The 25,772-nt window shown below is 42.4% G+C and overlaps 1 protein-coding gene across 2 annotated transcripts in view; it reads left to right on the plus strand.

Moving 5' to 3' along the window:
• The window catches only part of Ncapd3 (non-SMC condensin II complex subunit D3), a 63,544-nt gene that overhangs the window by 36,161 nt on the left and 1,611 nt on the right, over positions 1-25,772 (plus strand). For both annotated transcript variants that reach the window (XM_021171882.2, XM_029481307.1), the window contains 12 exons: positions 1,230-1,344; positions 1,437-1,544; positions 3,253-3,491; positions 4,256-4,335; positions 14,594-14,731; positions 15,006-15,139; positions 15,356-15,552; positions 18,071-18,181; positions 19,519-19,701; positions 20,136-20,302; positions 20,537-20,670; positions 21,401-21,478. In XM_021171882.2, coding sequence (XP_021027541.1) covers positions 1,230-1,344; positions 1,437-1,544; positions 3,253-3,491; positions 4,256-4,335; positions 14,594-14,731; positions 15,006-15,139; positions 15,356-15,552; positions 18,071-18,181; positions 19,519-19,701; positions 20,136-20,302; positions 20,537-20,670; positions 21,401-21,478 — 1,684 coding nt within the window. The remainder of the gene's footprint in view (positions 1-1,229; positions 1,345-1,436; positions 1,545-3,252; positions 3,492-4,255; positions 4,336-14,593; positions 14,732-15,005; positions 15,140-15,355; positions 15,553-18,070; positions 18,182-19,518; positions 19,702-20,135; positions 20,303-20,536; positions 20,671-21,400; positions 21,479-25,772) is intronic.

The raw sequence follows: 25,772 nt of genomic DNA on the forward strand, positions 1-25,772 counted from the left end.
TCCAGTAGAGGAAGTAAGCCATGTTTTTGATGCCCTTCAATATGAATCACCATTTAACCTAACCTGGCTGGTTTTCTCTTCTATTTAAATGTGTAGAGCTGCTCCTCTCTGTGTTCAACTCTTGCTCTGCCAGCTCAGCTCTTGTAGTTGTCAGTGGTTGTAGACCGGGTTTAGAGTTATAATGCAAGGCCTCTGTGCAGTAGACAGAAGAGGGCTCAGCTTTTCAAGTATCAGTCACCACCAGTATTTTTAAAACAGAGCAGAACCACAGCAACTAGAGAAAATACTATACTTTATGATCAAGCCATGTGCTGCTGGCTTTCTTACTGCAAGGTTAGACGTTATTTTTGTTTTGTTTATTTGAGTTAAGATCTTACTGTGTTACTTGGGCTTTCTGTACCCCCTCCCTGGTACATAAGATTGTTGGCATGCATGTGCACCTGCCCCAGGCTCTAAAATACACCTTTGCCTGACATTTGACTTTTTAATAACGCTCATCCATCTTCGGTGTAAAGAAAAACAGTATTATCTATTAAACTGACGTCATTAGAAACCTCGAAGAGCGGGGGCTGGCTGTGTGGAAGAAGGACTTCCATGAGTTCCAAGTAGGAGTTTAAAGAGCAAACTAATGTGGAGGACAATTGGGAATCATGTTTTACAAGTGTAGATGGGTTTACCTGCTCCTAATAACAAACTTAGTTAGAAGTACTAGGCATCAAACAAGCACAGGGCCTGCCCTGAGCAGGCTAGGCCAGTGATTTCTGCCATGAGCTAGACTCCTGGGCCCTATGTGCTCTTTCAATGTGGATTTCACCACTAGGAGAATCAAACAGTAGGTTTCACAGGTATTCACCATGGCTGCTCTAGAAATAAATAACCACTAAGGGTACAACACTCAGCACAATTAGCATGAAACCCATAGCTTTCACATGGTGCCCGTACAGTTGTTAAACATTTATTGTATACATTAATATGAAGGAGAGGTACCTTCCATCCTAAAACTGATTATCAGTAGAAGCCCCAGTTATTCACAGAATTTTCTGGATTTAGATGATTGATATTTGTCATCCTAGTGATGCTTCATTAAGCAGCAAATTTTTATTACTATCAAAAGTAATATTCTTTTTGTAATTTGTGAAACAAAATAATGTTCTTTTTGACAAGTTACTCTAGCTAGTGGTTATTTTCTTTTTGCCTTGTATTTATTGCGAAATCCATTCTCTTTGCAGGTGAAATGTATCTTTACCCTAGGAGATATAGCCCAGTTATGTCCAGCCATAGTAGAGAAGCGAGTCTTCCTTCTAATCCAGTCTATCCTGGCGTCTTCTGCTCATTCGGATCACTGTAAGGCCCTTGAAGTCATACTTTGCACCATTCTGTCCTAAGGCTCAGTTACCTGTCTCAGTAATAAGTCCTGTCCTCTTCCTCCCCTGCAGTACCATCATCTCAAGGGACCACAGACGCCCTCGCCAGTCAGCCTTCTTTCCAGCCCAGAAGCTCCGCAATGCCTTCTGTGATTAGAGCACATGCCATCATCACTTTAGGTAAGGCTGTCACGTGGTGAAATGTGGCTGTAGTCTGTAGCTTTTGTGTGTTCTGAGTACAATGCTATGTGCTACTGAGGCTAAGCCTGCTCTAGCCTTTATGATTTTAACAGTTAACTCTGGTGAGAGGGCCCACCTCTGCGGATCTAACTGCCTGCTGACAGTGAGAGCCATTGAGCCTGTCACTCATATGATTACTTCTCTTGTTGTTGTGACTAAATACCTGAGAGGCAACTTTAAGGAAGAAGGGTTCATTTTAGTGCATGCTTCAGAGGGTGCTCCTGTCCATTACAGAGCGAAAGTATGGTAGCAATAGGCAGGAAGTGAGCCAGGCTGAGACAAGATCCTCAAAATCCCTCCACCACTGACCCATGTCTCCTGCCTCTAACCTAACCTCACAAAACAATCATCAGCTAGGAACTAAACATTCACTCACACAAGCCTAAGTGGGCATTCTATACATATGAACCATTATAATATAATGGGAAATTTTTTTTTTGTAGCAGTTTCTGCATTTTTTTTAAATATTTACAGCATAGCTCAATAAGTCTATCAAGAAGTGTATTTCAGAGGTTGGAGAGATGGCTTAGTAGTTAAGAGCACTAGATACTTTTCCAGAGGACCCAGGTTCAATTCCCAGCACCCACATGGCATGTCACAACTGTTAGTAACTCCATTTCTAGATCTGATGCCCTATTCTGGTCTCTGCAGGTACCAGCCACACAAGTGACAAAAGCAGGCAAAATGCCCATGTACATAAAATAAAAAATAATTAAGAAAGCCAGGGGCAATGGTACATGCCTACAATCCCAGTGCTAAAGATGCAGATGAACAGAGCAAAAGCATGGTAGCAGTAGACGGGAAATGAGCCAGGCTGAGATAGGATCCACATAATCTCTGACGCTCACTGGCCTAGCCTACTTGGTGAACTTCAGGCCAGTGAGAAGCCCTGTCTCAAAGGATAGATGGAGGGTGCTTAAGAGCATCAAGGTTGTCTTCTGGCCCCCACTGATATTTGTGTATACACATGAGTCTGCACACACACAAAAAAAGAACTGTAACCTAGACATTACACGGAGTTTTAGGAATGGAAAGTTTGAAGCTCAGTTTATAGAAGGGGAATGTTTATGTAATATTTTCCAGAACCGAAAGATTTGCTGTGAGCACATTTCTTTACCAGCTTGAATAGTTCATCATGAAAACACTAACCTCTGGCTATAATATGAATATTCCATCTTTAAAGTGATTGTATATTTGATAATAGGTGCAGTTTTGAATGGTGGCCTTTATTGTTGCTGTGCTTTAGTTTAATACAAAATATTCCAAGTAAAAGTGAGGCCTTCCCCAAGCCACAGAGCAGACACAGCAATTCTTCTGCTGACTAAGGAACAAGGGAGACAGCATTCACTCCTGCATACCTAGCTTGCGTTTCTAATGCAGTAAGGGTATTTAGAGCATGTATATAATCAAAAGTAAAACGTGTTAGGTTTTACTGACCATTTTGTGTGTAAGTAGGTAACTATGAAAAGAGTGACTTTAAGTGGAAGATGATTTTATTGTTGCAAAGGTATGTGATAGAGTTTATTCTAATGCTATTTCGAGCTTCCTAATTTTGTCATTTGTTGTTGGTGGTGATTTGGGGCATAATTTTACTTTATGTAAAACTCAAAAGGGTGTAATCTAAACATCTTGCTCTCTTCTGTGATAGGTAAACTCTGTTTACAGCATGAAGACCTTGCAAAGAAAAGCATCCCAGCCCTTGTGCGAGAACTTGAAGTGAGTGAGGATGTGGCTGTCCGCAACAATGTCATCATTGTGATATGTGATCTTTGTATCCGGTACACTGTCATGGTGGACAATTATATTCCCAACATTTCTGTCTGCCTGAAGGATTCAGACCCTTTCATTCGAAAGCAGACACTGGTCTTGCTTACCAACCTCTTACAGGTATGTGTAGGAGTCAGGACTCCCCTGTTCTGCTCCACCATTGCTGGCTTAAGGAACTATTTAGTTAACAATGGGAAATGTGTTTGCTTTTTTGTAGAATTCTCATTTCTGGTTTAACATTCAGTGCTCACTGGCATATGTGCACAGCAGTCTTGTGAAGTAGTGCAGTGCTGTGTCAACAGATCTGCAGAGGGATCACTGCAGTCCAGGCCCCACTGCCCCTGACCACACCTGTGTGCTTCAGTTCTAATGCCTTTTTACAGTGTAGATCATATTTGGAATGCACTGTCTTCCGGCATTGCTGCAAGAGTCCAGTGAGCTTTCAGTCTGTAAAACATCTTGAGCTGTAGAGCTATACAGAGCATTTGGTAACTGTGTACATTCAGAGCTTGGAGATAGCTATAATGAGAACAAAGGATTTGATTAGTTAAAAAGAAGGCATTCACTAACTGATATATCCATCCTACAGATTCATAAGATCACCTCATCATACATTACATACCTTACAAAGGCGCCAGTGGATTAAAGCCATGTTCTTTGTGTAATTTTCCTTATAATGTAGATTTGATAAGTTTTTGCCCAAATATTCCTCTATGTGCTTTCAGGGCTGTTAGGAAGTAGATATTATCTAGCCAAACTCCAGCCCCAGATGGACCAGTAGCCAGCAGGTGGGATGTTACTTAAAGGAAAGCCGACAAATGTCTGTGTCTAGTGTTTACATAGTGAAGTCCGTCCTGAAGTGTGCTCTTTTTCTCCTTGTACAGGAGGAATATGTGAAGTGGAAGGGCTCTCTGTTCTTCCGATTTGTCAGCACTTTGGTGGACTCACACCCAGACATTGCCAGGTAATCTTGCCTTCGTCTTTCAGACGGCGCAGCTTACCTAATCTCTGGTGTGCACTGTCTTTCCTTTCAGAGTAGTCTACAGTTGTTTGGGATTTGGTATGCTTCTAATAATTACCAGAAAATCTTAAAATACTGCATGGTAGAACAGATCTTATATATGCATGTTTCAGAAGAAAAGCAAACCAAAACCAAGCAGGCTGGTCAGTAAGTACACTTGGCATTAACTACACTGCGCTACCACTGTGCCCTCACCAAGAAGCAGTAACGAGCGCTCTATGCTCTTTACACTGTGGAAGGCATTAAGTAGTGACTCCTAGTGATTGCTAGATCAAAAAAATGGTTAATTTTGACAGAGATTCAGCTTACTTTTCAGTTCAGAAATGGTAAGGAAGAGAGTCTAGGGACCAAGAATGGATGCACAGTGAAAAAATGCAGCGCCCACATTGCAGAGGCTGCATGGAAGGGGTGTTTCTTGAGAATCGGAAGGGAGAAGGGTTACTTTGCCATTTTGTAATTCTTATCCTTTTATTTTCCTCTTAAAGACTTATTTTCAAGGGGTTTGAAAATGCTCTGATAGGATTTGCTATTCCACATTATACTGTATGAATAATTATTTTTAAAGCAAATCTTCATTTGGAAGACAGGATGTTCAATGCCACAACAAAAGCCTCCACAGCAGGCGAAAGGTCTTCACAGAGTTCATTAATTATAAATAGCTCGTGGTAATGGCTCCCTCTGGTTCTAAATTTCGTCACCGATAATTTAGTCTGCTTTCTGTAGAAGAATTTCTGTTAAGTTCTTTTGGTGTAATTTTGAAAGGAGGAACATTTCACATAACAGAGTAGCAGAGAATTAACCTTCTAATTAATACTGTCTAGGGCCAGAAGCAAAAAAGCTGGGGCCACCAGCTTCTTTTTTGTGTAGTCAGGGAAAGGATGAGATCTACCAGTACTGTGTAACTTTAATGTTCTCCCATAGGCCCCTTGTGGCCAGCAGTCTCCATGGTCTGCAGTCCAGGCCTGGCACAAGTGCTCAGAATGCTTTCAGGTGATGCACCTAGGATGCAGCACTGTCTGTCTAACCTGTATTTCTGTCTTTTCTCTTATTTTTATCAGCTCCCATACAAGCTCATTTAAAAGGCAATAGATAAGTTTAACCCAATTTAAACATTTCACAGTCTACACACATGTTGAAATATCACATGGTACCCCATAAATATGTACAATGTATATGTATTGACTGAAAATAATATATTTTTAAAAGTTGACAAGAATATATAAGAATATAAATCTTTATATATATTAGTTTAGTTATATCTTATATAGATTAGTTTCTCTGTGTGTTTCTGTCAAGTCAGAATATAAAAGAATATGTTTAAAGAAGAGCATTAATCAGTGTGCATAGTGTTTACATAGAAGGTGTGAGTCCAGATTCTCAGGGCATATAGGTCAGAAGGAAATTCGCTCAGATAAAAAGACCTGGTGAAATAATTAACATTTTTAGGACCTTGATATTCTCACTAAAGGTTTTCATTATATCTTATTTCCTTCTTATATGTATCTGTGTTGGGCATACTGCCACGGCACGCATGTGGAAGGTGGAAGACGACTTTCAGAAGTTACTTGTCTCCTTTCACCATGTGGGTTCCAGTGTTAACCTCGGACCATCAGGTGTGCTGGCAGACCCTTTAGCCATCTTACCAGCCCCGAAATCTTTCAGTTTTCAGTGGACAGGAGTTTCTTCTCTCAGAAAAGCTAATGTCTATGTATGCTAGGCCAATGGTCAGGCCTGTTTGCTTATACTATGGATTAGTTTCTCCATGTGTTTCTCCCAAGTAAGAACTTAGCAAGTAGTCTATTGAATATCTTCTCTGGTCAAGTTGGGTTTCCTAAAGATTCTAGCATGATGAAATTGAGGAAGGAAAATGAGGAATGGAATCTGAAGCCCAGGACTTCATACATGTTCTGTATGTGTTCTACCCCTGGCCTACATCCCAGCACATCTTTAACAGGCCTATATAAAACCAAGTTTTTAAGCTAAAAAATTGTATAGTATTTTCTTCTCTGTCCACTAGGTGGTGGCCTTGTAGACTGGTAGTCATAGAATGATAGCCAACTAATAAGCAGACTGTTTAATAGGCAGTTGCTGCAAAAGTTAAGTTCAAACTAAATATAGCTGAGAAAGAAAAGGAAGGAAAAACCAAAGGTGTCTTGGCTTGGGAGACAAGGAAACTCCATTCTGTAGAGAGCTCAGTGAAACTGTAGAACAAATGGGATGGGATGGGGGTGTTCGGACACCTGGAAGGTAGGTAAGGACAGTGTGTCCAGGGAAGCGCTTAGATTCACTGCAGCGACACAGTGTATGACATGTTCACAGAAAGGTGCCATGAAATACAAACACGGGGCACTGTGGATAAAGAAGTCAGGAAAATGGCAGGTGTGAGTGGCAATTGGGTGCCTATCTATAAGCATTGAATATCCTGAGTCGTGATATGGGATTGAGAGAAAAATATCAAACTAACAGAATACAGGCAAACAGCAGAGGCTATGGTGCTGACCAGCTGCAGATCCGTTGCTGTACCCAGTTGCCACCCCCCACCCCCATGCCTTGCCTTCACCTTCCTTGAGTCTAAATTTAAGTTTCTTTTAACTTTCCAGCAAACAAAAAAGTTAGACCCTTTTCTCCCCAGAGTGTCAAGAAGACACTGTCAGTGATTTAGTAAACACTGCACTGACTGATCGCAGTTTCTCTGAATGGAAGGAAGGCTTCGTGGCAGCTTCCATCCCTGAGCATGCATTGTTCATGTGCAGGCTTTATGTGAATATGCAGACTGTATGTGACAGTTAAATATATGTGCTTAGTAATAACTCACCCTCAGTTACCTCTGCCGATCTGCATTCCAACCCTAAACCCCAAGAAGACCATCATTTGTCCTGAGATTGGATTAAAGCAACCTTTCTTCTTACTGATAAATTAACAGATTTATAATTCAAATTCAGATCTGAGGGGAAAGTCCAGGTAGACATGAGAACACTGCTCTAGTAGGTTGACCATAAAAAGACCACAGAGGGCAAATTCTTACCCTTCATTTCCTTGGGAGATTTGTTCTCCTTTTAAGGGTTTTCCCTATTCTGGTCACAGATGGTTTGCCAGAGTAAGTTAGTTCAGAAAGAATTCCTGATGTTGTGACCTTTGCCTTTCTAATGCAGATTTTTAGGAAAAAACAGTCTGTAAAGAATACCTGGAAGCCGGGCGTGGTGGCACAGGCCTTTAATCCCAGCACTCGGGAGGCAGAGGCAGGCGGATTTCTGAGTTCGAGGCCAGCCTGGTCTACAGAGTGAGTTCCAGGACAGCCAGGGCTATACAGAGAAACCCTGTCTCAAAAAACCAAAAAAAAAAAAAGAATACATGGAACCAGGCATGGTGGCTCATGCTTGTAATCCCAGCACTCAGGAAGTGAAAAAAGGATCAGAAGTTCAACTGTTTATCAAGGTCAAGTGAGCATGGGCTACTTGAGACCCTATCTCAACAAAAGGAGAGTGCATTGGGAACTCATAGAGGACAGGCTTTTAAAGCAGACCTTCAGTGAAATTCTCTCAGGAACTTTCTTTGTTATACAAAGCTCTGTTTAATTCCGTATGTGAAAGTTATCCTAGACAGAACCAGGGTCCCTCTCATTCTTTCCCACAGCTCCTTTCAGCCTTCCCTTCTGGCCGGTTTCCATTCTTTCATGACACCTGCCAACCTGCAGAAACACTCTACCAGGGACCTGATAGCCATCATACTTACCTAGGACATGGAGAGGGTACCAACATCAAAAGAACAGAACATCCACCCAACAGAGACAAAGCCAGATAGCTGTGCAACAAACAGTTCGGCCATTCTTAATCTAGATGCCTAGATCCCAGGGCAAAATCACAAGCCTGAGCAGCCAGCACAGTTTGCCTCCTCCAGAAGCCAGCAACCCTGTTTGCAATAAGCCCTGAGAAAAGCAATTTAGCTAAAACACAAGACAAGTACTTCAAAATAGTAATTATGCATGTGTTCTAGGACCTTAAAGAGGATACAAATAAATGCCTTAATGAAGACCATGAAACCATATACAGTTAATGAAATAGTAAAAACAATCCAAGACCTGAAAATAGAATTTAACAAAGAAATAAAGTCACTAAAGAAAACCCAAAGTGAAATAAAATTGGAAATGCAAACCTCAAGATGTCAAGCAAAAACCCCAGAGGTAAGCCTCACCAACGTCTTGGAAGAAAGAATGTCAGGTCTTAACAAGTGCTTGCTGACAGAAGCCTGATATAGCTGTCTCCTGAGAAGCTCTGCCAGTGACTGACAAATACAGAGGCAGATGCTCTCAGCCAACCATTGGACTGGGCACAGGGTCCCCCGGTGGAGTAGCTAGAGAAAGAACCCAAGGAGCTGAAGGGGTTTGCAGCCCCATAGAAGGAACAACAATATGAATCAACCAGTACCCCCAGAGTTCCCAGGGACTAAACCACCAACCAGCAGTACACATGAATGGACCCAATTCTTCAGCTGCATTATGTAGCAGAGGATGGCTTTGTAGATCATCAATGGAAGGAGAAGCCCTTTGTCCTGTGAAGGCTCTATGCCCCAGTGTAGAGGAATGTCAAGAGCCAGGAAGTGGTAGTGGAAGGGTTGATTAGCAGGGGTAGAAGGGAAGGGATAGGGAGTTTTCAGAGGGGAAGCCAGAAAAGGATATAACATTTGAAATTTAAGTAAAGAAAATATCTGATAAAAAAAAAAAAAAAAAAAAAAAACAGGTCTTGAAGACAAGATGAAGAATTGGATAGCTTAGTCAAAGAAAATGTATCTGGGAGGCAGGGGAGAAATCCAGGCACAAAACATCCAGGTCTTGAACGTTATAAAAAGACCAAATCTATGAATATTAGAGGAAAACAAAAGCCCAGGTCAAAGGTACAGAATATTTTCAACAAAATTAGAGAAGAAAATTTCCCCAACCTAAAGAAGGAAGTGCCTATCAAGGTACAAGAAGCATACAGAATACCAAGTAGACTGGACCAGAAAAATTCTCCACAACATATAATAAAAAGCTAAATATATAGAACAGAGAAATGACATTAAACACTTCAAGTTCAAGGGAAAAGGCCAAGTTGTATATAAAGACAGGCCTATTAGAATAACATCTGACTTTTCAATGGAAACTCTGAAAGCCAGAAGGGCCTAGGTCTATATTCAACAAACTGAGAAATCACAGATGCCAGCCCAGACAAAATTATTAATCACAATCAACAGGAAAAGAAAAAACACTCCACAATAAAAACAAATTTAAGCAATTTCAGTCAACCAGCCCATTATATAGAAGACACAAAAAGAAAAACTTCAGTCTGAAGAGAAGTTAGGTACAAGAGGACACAATAAATAAATAATCCCAAAACAGTAAATCAAAGGAGTCGGGGTGGGGAGACTTACCACAACAACATAGTGGTCAGAAACATTGTTCATAAGCAACTCTGTTAATGGTCTTATTTCCCAAATAAAAAGGCACAGACTTAACAGATTGAATTAGAAGACAGGACTCATCTTTCTGCTGCATCCAAGAAACATACCTCACCATCATGGACAGACATCATCTCAGACTGAAATAGTGGAAAAGGGTATTTCAAGTAAATGGACCCAAGAAGCAAACAAGCATAGCTATTTTAATACCTGACAAAATAGACTTCAAACCAAAACTAATCAGGAGAGATAAGGAAGGACACTACATAACTCATTAAAGGAAAAATCCACCAAGAGGACATTGCAATTCTAAACATTTACACACCAATTCATAAAAGAAATACTACTGTATACAACTAAAATCACATATTGACCCTAACACAATGATAGTGGAGACTTTAATAGCCACCACTCTTCAATAAATAGGCCATCCAGATAAAAACTAAACAGCGATGCACTAGAGTTAAATAGCATCACAAATCAAAGGACCTGGCAGATATTTACAGAACATTTCACTGAAACACTAGATAATATACTTCCTGTTTAGCCCCTCATGGAACTTTCTTCAAAGTTAACCTCATATTAGGACCCAGAGCAAGTCTCAACAGATATGAGAAATGTAGAAAATTATCCACATCCTATCTGACAACCATGAATTAAAACTTGATATCAACAACAGAGATAGCAGAAAATAGACAAACTCAAAGAAACTGAACACTGAGCCAAGAAATAAAGAAGGAACTTACAAACTCTTAGAATTGAATGAAAATGAAAACACAATATACACAAGCCTATGGGACACAGCCAAATTAATGAAAAGACAGAGAGTCATTAATAAAGATTAAAGGGGAAATCATCCATAAAATCATAGGATATATTTTGACAGCCTTTGTTCCACCACACTTGAAAACACACACACACACACACACACACATATATATATATATATATATAGGCCTAAATCAATATAAAATAAACAGTTTAACCAGATGCATGATCCCTAGGGAAATACCAGTAATCCCAACACAATTCTCAGCACCCGCATACATGGTGGCTCATGGCCATCTGTAATGGGGTCTGGTTCCTTCTTCCTGTGTATGTGAAGACAAAGCACTCATACATTGGATAGATGGATGAATAGATGCATACATACATAGATGGATACATAGATAATATAGATTGAAAGTGTGGCCCTGTGAAGCCGAAAAGCTGCTCTATGGCACAGGATACCATCATTCAAGCAAAACGATAGCCTGAAGAACAGGGGATGGGGAGCAGCTTAGCAATTCATACATCTGATAGAGTGTTAGTGTCTAGAATATAAGAAGAACCAAAAAAAGTAAAAAGTAAACATCTCAATTTTAAAACAGGCAATAGAACTAATCAGAGAGTTCTCTAAAGATCAAGCATAAATAGCCAAGAAACACTTAAAAATTCAACATTCTTAGCCCTCGGAGAAATGCAGGTTAAAACCCCAATCAGAGTGGCCAGACTGAAACAAATGACAGCTCATGCTGGTGAGGCTGTGTGTGGGGAAACTCGTTGCTGAAAGGAGTGCAGACTGACTTAGCCCCAGCCTTGAGAATTGTTGTACCTCAAGATCCACCTGTACCTTCATCAGGCATACACCCAAAAGTCGCTGTGTCTTAATACAGAGATCTTACTCATGCTTGTCACTGCCCTAGTTCTAATAGCCAGAGTTTGCAAACGCCCTAGCTGTTCATCACCTGGTGAGTCAGTAATGAAACTGAAGTGCATTTACACAATGGAATATTACTCTGCTGTTGAGAAAAATAAAATTATGAAGTTGTCAGTTAAGTGGGTGGAACTAGAAACAGTCATCCTGAGTGAGGCAACCCAGACCAAAGCATGCGTGCAAGCATGCGTACGTACATACATACGTTACCTCTTACACATGGCGATTAGCTTGTAAGCTTTCCATATCTGTGCTACCAACTGAATAACCACAGAGATTAGTTACCTAGTAAAGACTGGCAGGGGAGCAGGGACAAGGGGATCTACCAGGAAAGGGGCAAAATAGAATATAGTATTGGGGAGAGATAACAGGGAAATTAGAATAAAAGGATTAACTGGGAAGGGGTACAGGGGAACGGGATAAAGGAAGGAATATGGGGAGAGACAGCTAACACTAATGACCCTCTGGAAAGCCATATGGAAGCCTGCTACTATAGAAGCTTCCTAAAACATACTCATATATGAAAGGAATTTAAATGAAGTCACCATATTATGGGGGAAACAATATCAAAACTGAAACCCCCAGTTCCAGGAATGGGTTACAACTCGTGGAGTCCTTAGCTAAAGGCCTCTGTGGGCTTCCTCAAGCATCATAGGCTATTGCCAATGCCATTGGTTATTCTTCACATCCTAACGCTAAGACCCTGTTGCTGAGGATACTTCGTAATGTCAACAAGCATGGAAAAGTCCAGCTGGTACCTGTCTAGAATCTTCACTCCTATTGACTCGCTCACGTTCATGGTACTGAAGATACTCTGCATGCTGCTACCAGAGGAAAAAGCAGTCAGTCACTCAGCTTTCAGCCCTGCAACCTGCAGTGACCTGCCTGCAGGGTCCTGTGACTCAGATACAGTGGCACAAATGTTACCGGATGCGGGTGGTACTTAACTACTTTTTTAAAACTAGATTTAAGGCCCATACATCAGATGGAACTCATACCTGGTACTGGTAAAGTGGCCAAGAACCTGAGACCAGTTAGGTAATGGGCCTAGGGGACATTCTAATCCTGTTGTTCTGCTAAGGGAAAATAAGAATAAAATGACTCTTTATGACACAGTGCTCTTGCCATAGTTCAGTGCTTCACTCAGCCCTCACCAGAGAAGCTGCTTGGAGAAGATGGTAATTAACATAGAGTACAGAGTGAGAGACTTTGGGACACTCAGGCCTACCTAGGGTGTCTTCATCAGAGCCCCAACCGCTACAGCTCTGGGGACTATGTGGAAGAAAGGGAGATAGATTGCAGGAGCCAGAGGTCATGGATGACTTCAAGGAAACAGTCTTCCAGATGAACTCCCGGAGACTGGCAACATGCACAAGACTCCAGCACAGAGAAGGGGAGATGGGCACAGTCCCAGTCGTAACAGAATCTTTGTATTAACCCTGCCAGGAGAGGGAAAATGGAATGGGTGTATCATCTGCACTCCAGGGCAGGCCATGCTCTTGTAGTTGGTCAATACAAAACAATCTCCGTGTTTGGTTTTGGGGTTTTTTTTTTGGGGGGGGGGTTGTTTTTTGGTTTTGGTTTTTGGGGTTTTTTGTTTGGTTGGTTTTTGTTTTGTTTTTTTGCTTTTTTTAGAGGGTCAGGAGAAAGAACTTCAGGTTTGGTTAGTAGGGAAGTGGAAAGGATCTGGGAAGAGGTGGGAGAGGTGAATAAATAATATGATCAAAATATATGTTGTATGAAAATATATATTGTGTTGTACTTGGCACTATTTTTAGAAAACATTTTAAATAATTTTTAGAAAGGTTATCCTGATACCGTATTTCCTGGGCAGTACCTGCCTGTCCTCTACAGAACTTTTAAAAACCAAGCTTTTTTACATCATGGGTTCTAAGCTCCCTGTTCTGAATTTTAATTGATATGCACAATACAAACTAGTTAAATTCTCAGTCTGAGAAATGCAACTTGGAAAAGTCAGTTTTCAGCAGTGCCCTAGTACCTTCTAAAGCCAAATACAAGACTTTAGCAGTCAGCCTCCTCGCTGCTCCCTGGCATGAACTGGCTTGTGCTCCTGGGTAGGTGGGAATCTTGGCTGAGCGGTACAGTGAAACTAGAGCTCTGTTGCTGCTCTGAATCACAGCAAGCCCTGCCTCGGCAGTCCCTTAGCAAGTCTTGGTGTTCATTCATTCCTGTTGTGATAACACAGAAGTGACCATGTAGGCTGCAGGTGACAGTTAGGCTTTGAAAGCCTTTAGAAGTGTGACTTCATTTCTGTATGGTCCTACATGGTAGTTGTCACATGTGTGGCATTGTATACAGCTGTAAGACTTCCAGCTTTGGAGCCACAGGTACAAGGAAAGTACCCAGGACTTGTTGGTGATTCCAAAAGTCAGGGACAGTCAGTAATTCTCTGGAGAGTTGTTGCCTTGCAGCCCAGTAGTGAAGCTCTTCTTATTGCTCTTCTTAAGGAAAGTTCCGAGTATTGAAATGGATTTTTGCTCGTTTTTGGGCAGCAAGTTGGAGTTGGCGTGTGAAGGCCACATGCTAATTTTCAAGTAACCATCACTGTTGCATTAGCCACGAGGACCCAGGCCTCTGCTGGAAAGAAGTTGGTTTGTTTCTTTCTATTAGAAGTATAGCTGGGTAGTAACACTATATTTGAGTTTTAAAATAAAAGCTGACAGAGCAGGATAGAGAGATGGTCCAGCACGTAAGACTGTTCTTGCAGAGAACACGGTTCTGTTCCTCAACTCCAGGGATTTCCAAACCCTTTTCTGACCTCCTCAGCCTACACATCTGTAACATGTGGACATAACCCTACACACACATGCATGCCTATACTTAAAAGTACTAAATCTTAGCAATAAACAAAACCTGATAAAGAAGACTTGTATACAGCCCTTCTCTTTGAAATGAAATGTCAAGCCTGAACAGACGAAGCAAGTAACATCCTCGACTTGCTTTGAATTGTTTGTTGGGGTGTATTTTGAGATCCGTGCTTTTTTTGTGTGGCAGCAGAATTCTTAGTGACTCTGTGAGTAGTGAGTCTCCTTCTGCCTCTCTCCTTTGCAGCCTTGGGGAGTTCTGCCTGGCTCACTTGTTATTGAAGAGGAACCCTACCATGTTTTTCCAGCACTTCATTGAGTGCATATTCCACTTCAACAACTATGAGAAGCATGGGCAGTATAACAAGTTTTCCCAGTCAGAGAGGTGAGTGGATAGCTGGGATGAGGTCTCCATGTCTCAGGAAGAGCTTCCATCTCAGGGAGTGCTGCTGCCCGTGTCCTATGCGTAGGATAGACACTGCCACTCACATGATGTCTTCTTCAGTGGTCATTAGTTTTCTTGGCACAGTGACAAAAGATAATTCCTGAAGTGGCACTGGAGCCTCTCAGAGTCCTTGTCATACAGCTTTGAGGCTGCTATATTTGAATCTTTGTCACCTATATCCACACAAGCAGTAATATGTCCTGTTCTGCACCAGGGGGAAGCAGCTGTTTTTGCTAAAGGGAAAGACAAACAAGGAGAAGCGAATGAGAATCTACAAGTTTCTTCTTGAGCACTTCACAGACGAACAGCGATTCAATGTCACTTCCAAGATCTGTCTTAACATTTTGGGTACGTCTGGTGTCTTTAAGATAAATGTGCTCTTAAAATACAGTGTTGATGGTAGCACGGCAGGTCTCTACAGAAGACATGCCTGTTTTGTCCGTCTTGGCATCAGTTATGTCTCTTAGAACCCGAACCCTGTAACGGGGCTGTCACTTTTTTCTGTGAATTCTCTTTCCCCTCTGGGCCGAGGGTTTCTCAGAGTCTGGTCCTGTGTTCCCTCAGCATGCTTCACGGATGGCATCCTGCCCATGGACATGGAAGCCAGCGAGTTGCTCTCAGATACCTTTGACATCCTCAACTCCAAGGAGATCAAACTATTGGCAATGAGAGCACAGACATCCAAGGACCTCCTGGAAGAAGATGACGTGGCTCTGGCAAATGTGGTCATGCAGGAAGCACAGATGAAGATCATCTCACAGGTAAGTGCCCTCTGCTGCGCTGCAGTGTGGGTTAGGCAGTGGAGTCCCAGAGCCATTCTTACCACTGACCTGTACTGTGCTCGGCTGCTTGTGGTTCTAAAGTCTCCACCCCTAGCTACCGCTCCTCCCATGAGTGTGTGTCTATTTGCTTGCCTGGGTGCGCCATGGTGTCTCAAATTTACTGTCAGAACTGAATTAATCATTTCTCCTTGCTTGATTTCTTCTCCCAGTGTGTTGCAGGGAATGGAGCAATTATATACCAAAGGTATATGCACCCAAAAGTTTCTTTTTAGATAGTTTGTGATACAGCCAAAGGCAGAAGAGGAGTCTGGCATGCCAAGAATATGATTGGGTTGACCAAAGATGTCAAATTAGAAATTCAGTGACTGGAACAACCCAGGCACCACTGCCCTTAGCAGGCTCCATATAATTGTACCTAATTTGGTTTGTATTTCCCACCTGATCCCTGGAGTCCTCTGATCCCAAGGAAATGGATTTTGATTACACCCAATCCAACAAGATCCAGCTCTTGTCTGTTTTACTTGTATGCCTGTCTCTTTTGCCTTTCTGGTGATTGCTTCTTTAAGCCTGCGGCATTTTGTGTCAGCACCCTTTCTGTCTCTGTTTTTTCTCTTGCCAGAAAAGTCTTTCTTCAACCTAATTATTCTCTGCAAAATATACTGAAAATGGCTGCTGGGGCAGCAAGAAACTTCCAGGGGAGATGGGTCATAGATGATCTGTGGCATCGAACACTTAGTACTTTGTGAATGCTCATGGAATTTTTCTCTTAAAGCTGAGAACAGTTGGGGCTGGAAAGGGGGCACAGCAGTTAAGAGCGCTTGCTGTTCAGCTCCCTGCACCCCAAAATGGAAACTCACAATGGCTTTAACTGGTGTTCTAAAGGGATTCCAGTGCACCTGTGATTTCTGCAGGCTCCTGTATGCATGGGGTACCCACATAGAAACTTCGGCATGCATACATACACAAAATACGCGTTTATTTTTCAAAAAGGAAAGGTAAAAGTATCAGATCTAAACTAGCTTGGCGGTGCTCTGTCACCTTCTGGATTAAAATCCAGATTCTCGGGGGTAGAAAACTGCCTGCCCTCACCTCATTTCTTCCCTTTTTTCTCAGATGTGTTCTGGTCTATGCCTTTGACACTCGTTCTTCTAAGTCAGTATTCTCAAACTTCCAAATGCTAGCACCTTTCAGTACAGTTCCTTATGTCATTATGACTCCCAACCATAAAATTACTTCGTTGCTACTTCAGAGCTGTAATTTTGCTATTCTGACTTGTAATGCAAACATCTGATATGCAGGATAGCTGATATGTGACCCTTGTGGGTTAAAACCTGTTGGTCTGTGTGTTCACAAGATTCCTCCAGTGCACATCCTTGCCTACTCCTGTCTTTTTCGGTATCCTTCCTCTCCATCAGTTCCCCAGCCTCTACAGCTTGTCATCGCCAGCCGTTTACCACAACACACACTGGTTGGGAAGCAGTGTAAGGACAGGAACTCTTGGTGTCTTTCCTCTGTCTCCAGAGGTTGCTTGTGTCTAGGACAGAGAATGTGCTTAATGATTCTTGTTGAGTGCATTTAGGCCACATTTAATGACAGTGACTAAACTTACTGTATTTTCAGATGCGTGTTTATTAGCTTGTGTATTTCTTCATTTGTTATCCTGACTTAGGAACTCTGATCCAAAGCTTCAGAAATGAGTGGCATACAAACAAGAAACCCTGTTAGCTTTAAATGAAAAGAAAGAGTCCATTTCAGCCTCAGAAAGATAATCTTATATATGTGGGGTAATATGAATTATTTTTAATTCTTAGATTTATTGTACAATATCTTGGATACTGATTATTTAAATCACATACTGTTTGTTTATTTGCCTATTTGTTTATTTATAAAAGGTCTTACTGTGTGACTCAAGTTGGCCTAGAACTCTTGATCTTCCTTCCTCAGCCTCCTATGTTCTGAGATTATAAGGCTCAGGTCATCACACCCCAGTACATTACATTTTCAAAAATGTATACAAGAGTTATATATACATATAGCATGTGTGCATTCATGAGCACTCACATACACACACATACACATACATGTGCACACTTACCAACTATCAAACATTGTTTTTTTACACACATTATAATGTGGTCACATGACCAGATTGTCTTTCAAAAGCAAGGCTACATAGTGGATCAGAGCTGAATGTTTATCAGGGTTGTGTGGAGATTGAAGCTTTTTATCAAGTTCTTCGGTGTATTTCTTACTCCTTTTTCTAATGTAGAACATGGAAGTGGTGTTAATATTCATTGTGCTCTGCAAGCCTGTATGTGCTGTGGTGCTTTCAGTCTGGTGACAAGCCATGCGAGCTCTTCATTCCCAGCATCCTGATCAAATGGCACATGGGCTTCTGTAGCTGCTAGATTTGATGTACTTTAAGAAGTAGATCATGGAAAAGCTATTCTTCAGATGTGTGTGCATCTAAAGCATGCCTTTGTGTGTGTTCCTGCAGGTTCAAAAGAGGAATTTCATAGAGAATATTATTCCAATCATCATCTCCCTGAAGACTGTGCTGGAGAAAAATAAGATCCCTGCTTTGCGGGAACTCATGAACTACCTGAGGGTAAATGAGGAGCTTGCCCTGTGGGGTTTTCCTCCCAAGCCCCGCTGCCCCAGGTTCATTGCTTCGTGTAGACAGTGAGTGACAAGAACTCAGAATGCTAGGAAGCCTAGTCTGTAGAAATGTACCCAACAGGCTGCTGAAGACAGTCAGGTACTGAAGGGTGTGACCAGAAGTACCACTGAGGTTGCTCTCTCTGTTTCCCAGGCCGCTGAGGTTTTAAAGCTTATGTTCATGTCCTAAACCTTCTTTGGGAATATGTTCCAGTCTAAAGCTTTTCTCAAATAAAGCTGAGGACAAGACACTGCCCTAGCTCATCCTGTAAGGATGAGGTGGGACTTGATGATCACATTTAATGTTGGGTGTTTGATTTGAGGCAGGAAGTCACAGCCCTGTGGCGATATCGTGCACACAGGGATAAGGTGTTATCTTGAGACAGCTCCTGTTGCTGGGTTGTCTGTAAAGCAGAGGACCATGAGAAGCTGCCCCAGCAATGTGTTTGCTTAGAATACAGCTCTGAGCAAAGCCTCAGGCTTCTGACAGAAAGCATTCAGAAAGAAATGACACATTTTCTCCTTTAATTTAGCAGCTTTTTCCTTGTTCATATTTGTTTTTCTTCGAAAAAAAGAAAAAAGGAAAAATCTTGATGCCAGCAAGATAGGTCAGCAGATAAAGGTGCTTGCCAGAACCCACGTGCAAAGAGGGGAGGCTTGACAGCAGTAAGCTTTCCTCTGTCCTAAAATGGTCTTTGAAAAATTGGGAAAGCTCCTTAAAGGGTTATAGCAAAATTATTCTAAGTATCGTTTTTCAAATAGTTTTACATCCTAAGGAATATCAGATAGAAGATCTGAGCTCAGTCTGCAGAAGACATGAGAATTTGTTTTGGTTGGGTGTTTTTGTGACTTCCCTCGCACCCATGGATACCGTTACTGAGGACATACATGAGAAGCCTCAAGGCTGTATAACCTCTGTGACCTCGATAGGGTCCTCTCCCAGCAAGAGCATGGCAGCTAGACAGGAAACTTCCCGAGAGACCACAACTGTTAGCTGAAACTAACAGTCATGGTCACCTGCTGATGTGGTCAGAGTCTGCTCAGGAAAATGCTGTCTGTCGGACTGAGTAACCTGCAGGCAGATCTCGGAGTTTGAGGCCAGGCTGATCTATGGAGTGAGTTCCATGGCAGCCAGGGCTACACAAAGAAACCCTGTCAAAAAAGGTCAACCATGTGGCTGGTCTGGAACTCCTGTTCTCGTTCTGGAGTTCCAGGTGTACATCATACCAGTAAGGCCTCACTGTTTATGGGAAAGGGCATTAACGGATGCTTCTGGATCTATTTCAGGAAGTTATGCAAGATTACCGGGATGAAATCAACGATTTCTTTGCAGTTGACAAACAGCTGGCATCTGAACTTGAGTATGACATGAAGAAGTATAATGAGCAGCTAGCCCAAGAGCAAGCTCTGACAGAACATGCTAATGCAACCAAAGTGCCTGAAGACAGTGACAGGGTACCCTCCGCTCAGGTAGGTGATGGGACACACCAGCAGCTCAATGCTTCTCTTTGCCGAGGTCCTGTGAGGGAACTTTGCCTGGAAAACTATGGGACTCATCAGAATGCGTGAGTTTCCAGAAGGTACACTGGCAGCACACAGCACATAGTCATCTTCTCCTACATCTCTCCATGGCTTATGTATTGTTTCTGCCCTGTAGAGCTTATTGTCTGCAAGGGCATTTCTGAGTATAGCCATAGGCTCACATTCTAGTTGAGGAATCCAAATAGATATGCTATATTAAAAAATGAGAGAGACTAACCTGCCCTGACATTTGTGTGTGGCCGTTTGCCAGCAGTTCTGTTTTAAAGAGAATGTTGTAGCCACCCCTGTGCATGGGTTTTAAAGTGGATTGCCTGTGGGCTTCTTATAGCAAACGATGATATTCTTGTTCACTCTTATGACAGGTTGCTCCAGACTTAGAAGCTGTACCTGCTCCTGCTGCTGCTGCTGGCCAGGACAATGCTGATGTGCCTCCAACCCAGAGCCGGCCTTCAGCACCTAGGTCCAACTTCACACCAACTTTGCCTCCCATATCTGAAAATGGACCTCTGAAGATAATGTCCAGTACCAGGTAGGGAGCTCACTGAGCCAGCAGCCTGCCCAGTTGAGGTATTCTCATAGGCATTTCTTCATTCCCACCAGGCCGGAACTGCCCATCACTGTTTGTACTAACCCCTCACACCACATGCTTCCCTGAAAGTCTGGGAAGAAGGTGACTGAGCAGTACATCAGGAGACGTGGGTAGGAACTGATGCCTCCATGGTGGTCTGACTTGGAGTCAGCGTCTGGCATCCTGTCTCTATAGGCCCATGTCTCTGAGTACCATCGCCATCCTGAATTCAGTCAAGAAAGCTGTTGCGTCTAAGAATAGAACACGCAGTTTAGGAGCCTTGCCTTTCAATGTGGAGACTGGAAGCCCAGAAAATCCCTCCAGCCATGGTAAGCCTTACCGTTGATATCGGGTGTATTGAACATATACAATTCAAAAGTGAGTCTATGCCTCATTCCTTTTTAAATGTTTTCTATTGTCCTTAAATAGCATTAATTGTAGACTTCGGATTAAGGCTGAGGAAATGAATTTCCTGTGCTAAGGGGTTTGGGGAATGTTGTGTTAAGAGTCAACACTCTCCTTATACACGCCTGTGAGACATGCAATGAAAACGCCTCCTTGAGATTTTCAGAACTCTTGTTCCAGTGGCTTTAGAGCACTCTGCCTTAAACTGGAAGTACCAAGACTTCTCATACTACCCTATTCATGAAAGCACTGATACTTTCTTATGTAAATGACACAGTAAAACAGCCGTGTACGCATAGCCTTGTATGGGAAATTATTTCCAGTGGCAAAGGCCAAAGTATTTTAAAACATTAAATTGGGCTTAAATTAATAAATAACTTAAACACACACACACTTTATATTGCTGAACTGTCAAAACCACAAATTTGCTGTGGGTTTACTTTCCACTTCCATAAGTGCCATGAATGTGGACATTGCCTGGGAGCTTTCATGTTTGTTTGCATTGCTTTCTTAATTTCTGTGGCCTGTCTGAATATCACTTGAAACATTGGGAATTTTAACTTTTCACATGGATTGTGGGTCTTGTTGTTGTTCTCTGTATGAGAGATGTTGCTTTGGACTTTTGTATAAACAGACTCTTGTGTTTTATCCTAGAATCTTCCTTAAGCTTGGAGAAAGAGTCTGACAGAACGGTCAACCATGTAACTAAACGGGCAATCAGCACCCCAGAGAGTAAGTAACTAACCACTAACCGCAACAGGCTAGTTTTTCCAATACCTCTCTGCAGCTGCCTACACAGTAACACTGGTGGCGAACCTTCTCTGCATAATAGTAGCCTACTTGTAAAATAGTCCTTACCCTAGGCTGCTGATACTCACTGGCTACTGTCCAAACTGTATGTGTCACGGTGATTGTCGGTAGTTGATAGAAAACGGATTGAATGTGAAGCACTCATCCTAGTGTTGTACATGCATTAACTCAGTCCATGTGTGACCGCTGTGAACTAAGGGACAGATAGGTCAGGCCCAACAGTGACACTGTTGGGAGCCCTCTGCTGCTCTAGGTATATGGGAGGCGATAGTCTGTTTGGCCCCAGGCAGGGTTTGGCCCTACATCTGTCTTGTGTACTCTAGGGTTCTACCCTGGTGACACACCAGGACTGCAGGTTCAGTGATGTGTTGAAGATTACACTCCAGCTATGCCAAAAGTCTGTGTCTCCTCCTTATTGGGTGTTTGTTCCTAATGTTCAAAGTTAGAGCAGTTAGCCTCCTCCCTACCCTGATAAAAGCTCTTATGGTGAGAGAATTATTGTTCAGGTAAAGACCCTTATATTTGACACCAGAAGTGTTTGTAACTTAAGCTATCTTTGGATTTTTTTTCTGAATATTTGCATATTTTTAATGAGGTATCTTTGGCATGGGACCCAAGATTAAAAAGCAAATTCATTTATGTCTCATATGTATGTAGTAAGATTACTAAAAAAATCCCATTGCAGGATTTTATCTGCCTTAGACCACTTATGTTCCCAGATGAAAGACACACACACCCTTTATATTTTTAAATATGCCTTGAATCTGCCTTCCTAACAATAACCCTGAATAATCGTTTTGTATGTTTCATCATTCCATATGGGCTGTTCTTAGCTCCAATTGGCCAGCGCACAGGGCCATGTCTTCTTTACTCCTTCCCCATGACGGCTCGCTCTCTCTCCCTCCCTCCTGCCAGTTTTTCTTCCATGCCTTCTCTTTCCTCCTTCTCCCTCCTGTTCATTTCTCTAAGCCTGCCAAAACTCAACCCCACCTATTTCTCTTGTACCCAGTTATTGGCTGTTGGCATCTTTATTCACCAATCAAATTAACTGGGGGCAGGGTTATTCAGTGTCTTACCTGTGAATTCTCTCCTCTCCAGGATACCAGTCTTGAAGGGCACTAAATTAGCATTTAGTACTACATAAGTATCCCCAAATGAATAGGCTGGAATAATTTTAGACAATAAATGCAGTGTACCTGTGTTTTAACTGTCACCATCATGTGAGGTCAGTGTAGAATTCTCTACTTTGACTTGATGTCAAATTATTGCAATGAAAATAATTCAGATTTTAAGTAATTTCTGATTTCCACTTTTTATGATTGGCATTGTTCAGCTTGTTCTATTGAGACCACTGCTGACTGACATGCGTACCCTGGAGTTGAGCACCTACCTAGAGAATATACACTCCTTCCCTGCCCCAGCTATGCACAACAGTGTGTGCCTGTGTCAAACCACTCTTCCTTGGCTGAGGCCCTTGCTCTCTGAATGCCCCTCTCCTTGCTTCTTCATGCTGAAAGGCCCTAGACCTCTTGGCATTGCATCCCACACTTGAGACTTCGTTCTTTCTGTCCTCGATGGTTTTCACAAGCTGCTTTACTCCTGTCTTCATGAGGCTGGTCACAGAGCACCTGGATGCATGTCCCCAGAGACCTATTCAAAACCACCAGATTGCAGCCTCTGTGCTCCTCTAGGCTTCTGTGTCAGGTTCGTTCCCATGACTGTGAGATGAAAACAGAGCCTCCACTCTGCAGCGGTGCTCATGCCTTGAGCCCATGTGCTTTCCCACCATACCACATGGATGCTGGCTATGTGCCATTTTGTTAACTTATGGTGCTGTGGTGTTTTACAGTACTTAAGAGGCTATACCTAATTGCCATGCAGGACCCCCTTTTAAGGCAGATCACGAATGAACATAATTCCCACCCTGCATTTCCTTAGATAACTGGATCATGGTAGTTTTTGACAGTAAGACAGTAACTTTGGCTTATTGGGTACCAGCAGGTGTGACATTAGACATGTAAAATTGTCCTCCTCTTTCCGAGAGGTTTATGACAAGTGTTTTGGCTCAGGATAACCAAGCACTTCTATTTTGGCAGTTAGGTACCATATGCTATAGAAGCAGATCCCATGAGTCTCTGATCTCACTCTTCACTTGGTTTCCTGGCAGCATGTTGCTTAGCAGTGAAATCTGGCTTGGTGCACTAATGCTGCTTTAATTTGCATGTAAGGACTCGGCTCTGATGGAAAATCAAACTCGGGTGTCACTGGGTCGTGACACTACTTGTTCTTTCTCTGGCTGTTGATGCAATTTATGCCCATCTATATTTTGAACCAGGAAGGAATGCTTAAAGGGGCCTGTTCTCTGCTCCTGGGAGAATGAATGCTCAGAGCACATGGTGCTGCATCAGCACGAGCGTGGCTACCCATTGCTTGATTTGAGCTGGCCCTTCCGATGAGGCAGATATCTAATCTCCTTTCAGTTTTCATTCCCATTTCCCTGATGGCTGAGCACATTTCTTCCGTGTATATATTGGCTGTGTGTACTATGAGAACTTACTCAGTTAATGTACCCATTTATCCACTGGAATTTGTCCATTGGTGTTTAATTCTTTATATGCTGTGGATATTAACATCATCAGAGGAACAACTGACACAGATTTCAAAGCCTATCTCGTCTCTTCACTCTGTGATTTGCTTTGCTGGATAAAACTTTGTGGTTTCATTCAATCCTATTCCTCAGGTCTCACTATTTCTTGTGTTCTTGTGTTCCTGGAATCCTATACAGAACATCATTGCTCATGTTTTACCTTGAAATCCCGCCAGCCGTGGTGTCTCCTCTAGCCATTTCAGAGTCTTACATGGAGGCCTTTGCTCTGTTTCCAGAGGATTTTAGTCTACTGTTGTTCTACAGGCAGATCCTGTTGCCTTGAGACACCTCCTTGTTGAAAATCAGGTGTCCAGGTTGATGCTGGGTCCTCTGCTCAGTTGAGCTGTGGCCCTGCCACTGCGCTGGGTTTGTGTAGGGTGACTGAAGTCAGGCACTGCTGATAGATACTCCGGCTTGTGCTCTCCTTGCCAGTACTTTGACAGGTTGGGAGTCTTTTCTTCTTCCAAATGATCTTAGAATCTTTTTTGTGTGTTTCTGCAAATATCAATGGAATTTTGGTAAAGTGTCACTGAATTTGTATTTATTTTGGTCATCCGTCCATTTTTATAATGTGAATTCTGGTGATCCGTAAACATGGGAAGTCCTATCATTTTGGCCAGGAGTCTAACCTTTAATTAGCTGAGCCAGCCATCTCTTCATCCCACACAGGAAGTCTTTATCATCTGACATTTTTTTCCTTCGTTATTTTATAGCAGTCATTCCCCCAGCCTCCTCGTAGGTGCCCCCCAGCCTCCCATTAAATATTCCTAGTTTTTGTTTTTGGCTAATGTGAATAAAATTCTTTAACTGATTATTCATTCTGCCTTTGATTGTGAGCAGAGTGCACGAGAATTGTGAGAACCACCCAGGATGCTTAGAGGCTTGTAGCTGGGAGAGTCAGTGTGCACGTCAGGGGGAGATTCCTACACCAGGGTCAGTAGATCCTCCAGGGACAAAACCAAGCAGCCTCGCGAGCACTGTTCAAACAGAGCCGGAGTTGCTGCTGTGGTGCAGTTCTGCAGTGGAGGTTAACATGTTTGCATCCATGATGGGTCATTGTGTGCTCCTCATGAGGACAGTGTGGGAAATGTGGGCTCTAGAGCCAACCTCACGAGTATGCCCATAGGGATGTAGCATGTGAACCCAGAACCTCTGCTCCTGTGTGGAGTGTTTTAACAGCCAACACCAAGGATGTAGCTGTAAGATTCTGGGATGGGGCAGGTAGAGGTGACAGAGCAGTTGAATGAGCACACAGATATGACAGGCTAGGACTGCTGAAGAAGGGTCAGCCATATATGCCTGGTGGGCACAAGTAGATTACACCATGTTTGTGAAATCTCTTGAGTTTATAGAGATGGGTTGGGCTAGCTCAGAGTGATAGATTTTAGGGTCTCCTTGATGGACAGAGCCTCATCAAGGTACCTAACCAAGACACTATCCTTCCCTGTTCTGTTAATCAGCATGACTCCATCATGACGTAAGGGATTATAGCTAATAAATTATTTCCTTGGCATTTACCTGTATCAGATACTGTGTTAAAAACTTTGCATTCTGTATAAACTGACCGAG

The sequence above is a fragment of the Mus caroli genome, chromosome 9, assembly GCF_900094665.2.
Source record: "Mus caroli chromosome 9, CAROLI_EIJ_v1.1, whole genome shotgun sequence".
Lineage (NCBI taxonomy): Eukaryota > Metazoa > Chordata > Mammalia > Rodentia > Muridae > Mus > Mus caroli.